Source organism: Cyanistes caeruleus, chromosome 2 (assembly GCF_971803275.1).
Source record: "Cyanistes caeruleus chromosome 2, bCyaCae1.hap1.1, whole genome shotgun sequence".
Classification (NCBI taxonomy): Eukaryota; Metazoa; Chordata; class Aves; order Passeriformes; family Paridae; genus Cyanistes; species Cyanistes caeruleus.
In genome coordinates this window covers 15,330,489-15,336,488 of record NC_141702.1, presented here as the reverse complement: position 1 = coordinate 15,336,488, position 6,000 = coordinate 15,330,489, and the positions used below count along the sequence as shown (strand labels likewise).

The 6,000-nt window shown below is 45.0% G+C and overlaps 1 protein-coding gene across 2 annotated transcripts in view; it reads left to right on the top strand.

Annotated features, from left to right (window-relative positions):
• Nucleotides 1-306: 306 nt before the first annotated feature.
• The window catches only part of GRHL1 (grainyhead like transcription factor 1), a 46,815-nt gene continuing 41,121 nt past the window's right edge, over nt 307-6,000 (top strand). Inside the window, exons 1-3 of one of the 2 annotated variants that reach the window (XM_086875886.1) lie at nt 307-488; nt 995-1,079; nt 1,164-1,230. Coding sequence is in view for 1 of the 2 variants with exons in the window: in XM_086875885.1 (XP_086732011.1) it covers nt 5,763-5,782 (20 nt within the window). In the remaining variant the exon portion in view is untranslated. Of the gene's footprint in view, nt 489-994; nt 1,080-1,163; nt 1,231-5,242; nt 5,783-6,000 lie in introns of those variants that run through there. The other variant, XM_086875885.1, reaches the window with a different exon arrangement.

Genomic DNA, 6,000 nt, shown 5'->3' with positions numbered 1-6,000 from the left:
GTAGTAGTAAATAATCTGAGCTTCACAAATTTAGAATACTGTGCTCATTGTTACATTGTTACAAACGTAAGAAAGCTCCCTTAGATGTTAGACTAAATTAAGGCTGTACTTTAATAAACTGGCATAAAGCATGCAGTTAATCATCAAGAGCCATGTGCCTTCTGGACACAGCATAAGCTAAGAGTCAGATTTAAAATAAAGGGTGTGCCCCAGAAATGCTTTTTGTTAGCTCTATCCAGTTTAATCAATCAACCCTTGTGTTGGAGTAATGGTGTTTAAGAAGCTGACGAGCCCCAGGAGTGCCTTATCTTCGGTGAAGTGTAGTGAGCTCTCCTGGGACAGCTACTCTGCATGCAGGCAGTGCAAGCCGGAGGCGGAGCGAGCTGCGGGCATAGCCGAAGGGCAGGGTGTCTGCACAGCCCAATCACCTCCTCTCTCGGCCTGGAAATCACAGCTCCTTTCTGGAACTATTTGCTGAAAGCGCCCAGGTAAAGCTCAGCTACTTTTTTGTACTTGATCCCGTGTAATAGTGAGTAAAAGAGGTTTCCCTTGTTTAGTTTCTTACTCTAAAATTTGAATGACAGTTCTTAAGTATATAGATAAAGGCAAGTGGGTTTTTTTAGAATAAACTTTTTAAACTGTATATACTGAGAAGACTTAATTAAATATTAACCTAGGCAATTGCAAATCAGTTATTCTGAGACCTTTATGTGCCTTCTAAAGTGAATTTTCACTTTTTTCTAGTTTATGTTTTACAAAAAAATGTGTTTAAATGGGCAAAAATAACCTTGCTTTCTGAATTCTCCCAAATGCAACCTTTCTGTTGTTTTGGTGGAGAAATATGGCACATGTCTCATTTTCTTTTGAAAGGCACAGCCTTCAGCAGAATTGGTATATTACCCTTACTAGTTTTTCACTACCTCAATGTGTCTGTGTTCTCGGTATCAACCTAGTCAAACACAGTTTTCTTTTCAAAATTTTTGCTGTTGTCCAGACATGGAGAGGTGTTTGACTTACGCAGAGTGAAGGCCCTGAACCTGATTTAACCAGAGAATGAGAATTGGCAAAGCCCAATGCCTGTAAGCAATGCTAGTCTTAAGTTATTTGCCATAGGGTATTGTATGGGCTTCCCTGCAATTACATATTTTCTAATCCATTTTTAGCACAACCCCTGAAACAACTGTGTATAGAAGATTTAAGAAAGCTTCATGCAGTATTTCAGGCAAGGCAGTGAGTATCTTGCTTTCTCATAACATCTTGGAAATCTTCAAAGTCCCTCAAATAACTTTTCTCCTGTTTCGGGCACATAAGACTTCTGCTGGTTCTGAATAAAAATTCAGGATATTGTAGTAAGTTTTCAAGAGGATGCTCTTGCATGGCTGGGAGCAAAAGAGCCAGGACCCATAGGACTTTTGGGACAGGTAAAGTTTGGATATGTTAAATCCCCAAATAATGTGTCTACCCCCTAGATCATCTAGATCGTCCTTTCCCCATGTTAGGACTAAGTTTTATTCTTCACAGGCAGAGAAAAGTCAGGATAACTTTGTGTAATGAGTCTTCTATTTTGATCCAAAATTGAATGGGCTTCCCAGCACATATGGTGGTACATATTGCCTGGCTGAGCATGTTAGGTTGTGGGTTGGTTACAGCAGTGTCTCTCACTACATTTGTCTTTGTGCTAAATGCAGGATGCTTGCTTTCCAGCATTTCCTCCACAGTTACTGGTCCTGTTGTTCCTCATGTGTGAAGCTCTTTGCTCCTGGCCAGGTTAGATGAGGGAGAGCATGAAGGGGATACCAAGGTGTGGAAACAGGCATATGTGAAAGATCTCTCACTGCTGAAATGGTGAACAAAAGTAAGGATTACCAGAACAGGAGATGGAAGCTGGTGTCCTCACATGAGGTTACTGCTGCCCTTGTACAACTATTAATGGCAGTACTTCCAGAGCCAGAACATGCCTCCCCCGCCCTCGGCATCTACATTCTGCCTCCAGCCATACATCAGGTGGTTTTAGAAGAAAATACAAGCACTTTCCTCTGGTAATCTCATATGACTGCTCTCTATTGTAGAAGTACTCTGTGTCAGCTCATAGACCACCCCATTGTCCCAAGGAGCACTGCCTTTGCTCACCAGCTGCAGACCCTGCCATTGCCCCGTGACAATGCCACCAAGCGTGTTCAGTGCCTGTGTTGCGATCCTGCGGTGCTTCTGTCGTGCTGTGTTGGTATAAAATTGTGGCAAACCATTGTTCTCTGAACTGAGACCCAGGATATTGGTAACTCATAACTGGGCAGCTGTGTGGTTTCTGTGCTGAGGAGCAAAGTGGGTTGGGCAGGGAACAGTGGGCACCAAAGGGCCTGCACATGCCGTTCTCTCACTACACCAGTATGGGCCCGTGTGGCAGGACCTATGGACACAACAGTCAGTCCCAGAGGAAGCACAATATCAACCAAAGATGGTAAGTGCTCAGTGAAACCAGATGACATGCTAAAGATTTTACTGTCAATTAAATTTTAGGTTTCAGGCTTTTTTTTTAATATATAGGCTCCTGAAAAATTGGTGAATTTATATTATAGTAAATTCAGTGTCCTCAGGCTGATGGAACTGCATCTCTTGACCCTTAGTAGTCTGTATCCTTTTAATAGTATTTACATAATCTTTAGGGATAAATACAGAATCAAAAAGGAGAATTTTTAAGGAATGTTTGCAAGACTGCATATAGGGATTTGACTGAAGCAGAAAGAAAACTGTTTCTTTGTTTGATATTTCACACATTGTGCTTTCATTTATTACTATGCCTTTTCCCCCTCAGCTTTTTCCATCTCTTTCTTACAAGGCATTTCCAGCTCCCTTTTCCACTGTCACTTGTCTGTGTCTTTCCACTGTTTCTTTTGCCTCAGTTTCCACTGAGTTCATGAAAACCGTCTGGGCTTTTCTTTTGTGTTCTTTTTAAGCTCTTTGTTGACTTCAGGCTTATTCTGCAAGAGTCAGTGATCACTTTGGGCTCACTTTTCCAGGTCTACCCGTAGCGACCAGAGGCCTGTTGGCAGAGAAGGAAATTTTGCCTGGTGTGCTGTGTAACGAAAAGCATAGGAGTTTCTCTGCTCTTTACATCCTGCTCTGCAGCCCAGCTGTTGTATTTTAGGGTTTCAGATTAAGCAAAAAGTATCTTGTTTTGACTCCCTGCCGTGTTTTGTGAAATCAAAAGTACTGCCACAAACCTGATGCAACTTGTTTGTTTATTATACAGGTGTGAATGACCAGAGCATGTAGATGATAATTATCAGGTATGAGATTTTAAACCCATATTTGTTAGGTAAGTCATAACAGTAGCTAATTCTTGTCCAGAATAAATCCCAGTTTCTCTATACAGCAATGCCTAAAGACAGACTGTGAAGAGGGGCAAGCATGATGGGACAGTGCTCAGCCCGATGAGTGCCAATGATGTATGAGTGTGGTGGGGTTCCTTGCATGTTTTGAGTGGCACTCATTTAAAAGGAAACAAATGCATGAAGAGGGGAAGGAGAATACTGAAGGAAGGACTGAGGCAATGGTTAAGGGAAGGGCATGAGAGGTGGAGGAGAGCAGTGAATTCGAGGTGAAAGGGCTGAGAGAAAGATGAAGTTGGAGGGAAAGCTAGTCAGCACGGGGCAAGGGAAGTCCTGCCACAGCACTGCCCCACGAGGCTGGCATGGCTTTATGCCCCAGCCAAAGCTCTGCTAAATCCCTTTGTGCTTCTTGCCTGATTTTACTTGGTGGTGATGCAACCTGGTTAGTGACATCACATAAATACACCTACAAGTGGTGTTGCAGTGTCTAGATTGTGACCGGCAGATTAGTCAGCGGTGTCACAATCCCATGTTTATATCATTGTCTCCTGAATGTGGAAGTGATTGCTATGGAGATAACCAAGTTTTCATCAGTGGATCAGGCTGTTAAGAAAAGGCATCCCTTTCACAGAGACAAACAGCTTTGAGTTATTTGGAATAAAATCATGGTGAACTCAAGTTAAGTAGAAATATCAAGTGTGGCACATCACTAAGATTTTAGCAGTTGGGGTGCAATATAAACATGTGACTGAACTCCAGCACATCCTGCATCTGGGTCACCTATGGCTACAGGGCAGTATTATATTTTATTGTAAAAGAAAAGTGTGCTCCTGTGCCAAAAAGCAGCTGTTGCGTCTGCACATCCCAGAATTCTATAAAGAGAAGCAGGGAGCATGAGGAGTGAATGACACCCAAGAATGTCAGCAGGCCTTCCCAGTACTTGAGATTTTAAGCTGGTTTGGTAATTTGTATCAGAAACAAAGCAAGTTATACTTGTTTGGAAAAATGTAACTTCCTAACCTCTTAATCAGATGACAGTATTTTTTTCATATGTGAGATCAGATAAGAAAATTTCTTCTATGTAATCGTGAATTAGATTTTAAAGATTAGTTCAAAATATAGAATACTTTTAACTGCATGTCATAAAGAACAATTTACATCAGTTCATTTAATTTTGTAGAGCTGACGATCCGACTTCAGTATTGGTATTTATCTTTTGCCATCCTAATGGCAATGTTTGCAGATCCAAACAAAGCATTTTGTTTTTAGTACAATAACTGTAATCCACTCAGAGGATATTAAGCAACTTCCAGGATTAGACCCTTAGTTAAAGTTTGTCTTCAGTTTCATATTTCCTTCGGTTGGCTGTTCTTCTATAATTTTGCATTGGAGTATATCCTGTACAAATAGGGAAGAGATTTTGACCTAGAAGGAGAGACCTCTTATTAGTGAGCATGCTTTTAAATTACAGTCGCTATCTGAAGCATCTTGACATATTGATAGATAGCACTGTTGCTATATGGGTTTGATTCAACTTGTTACTTAGACAAGCAACCTCCCACCTTTATTTCTCAAGGAGAAACTCGAGATCTTTCTGATTTAACTTCAAGCATGCCACTTTGGATAAGTCTGATGTTTGTGATGCTGTTGCTGGTGTTACACTGGAGCATTTTGATGCAGTTTCAGCACTAGCCACATTGTAAATGTCCCTTGCTCCCCAAACCCGGGTTCATCTGAGAGACAACAATTAACACGCGGTTCTACTGCCCTTCAGCAGCTTGTGCAAATTCACAGGATCAATGAGGTTGGAAAAGATACCTGAGGTCATTGAGTCCAACCTATTACCAACACCACCCTGTCAGCTAGACCAAAGCACTGAGTTCCACATCCTGTCTTTTCTTTAAAACCGCCAGGACAAGGAGGCCACCACCTCCCGGGGCACCCCGTTTCAATGTCAAATCGCTCATTCCGCCAAGAAATTCTTCCTAATGTCCAACCTAAACCTTCCGTGGCGCAGGTCAAGACTATAGCAAAGACAATTCATACGACTGTGGCGAGCTGAGATTTTCCTAAATGTGGGTGCAGTACATGAAAAAGACATGAAGTTACACGGGAGGGGAGAGAGGGAGAGTGGAATCCCATTTACAGCACGGCAGGGATAGCAGGGCCAAGGCCGCCCGAGAGCTCCGGCCCGCGGAGCCCTCACAGCGCCGGCCACGCCCCCGATCCCGCCCGACCAATGGGGCCGCGGCGGCCCCGCCCCTCGGGCCGCAGCAGCCAATGGGAGGCGCGGCGCGGCGCGCGTCCACCTGCGGCTGCGGGAGCACCTGAGCGGGCGAGAAGAGCCGAGAAAACCCGTCGGAGCGGCGGGTGCGCTGCGCTGCTCCTCCCGACCCGCCCGGCCAGTCCTGCCGCCCGCTGCCTCCGCCAGACATGACACAGGACTACGACAAGTGAGTGAGCCGGGCGGGGGAAGAAGTACCGCGTCCGGTCCGACCGGTGCTGCCGCCCCGCCGGGGGGCTGCGGCGAGAGGGGCTCGCCGCCCGGGGGCCGGGCCGGAGAAGCCGCTCTCGCGGGGCCCGCCCCCTCGCTCCCCTCTCTCGGAGGAGTACCCGGAGGCTGCGGCGGGGCGGTGCGGAATGGCGGGGGGAGCGGGGGCTGATCCTCGTC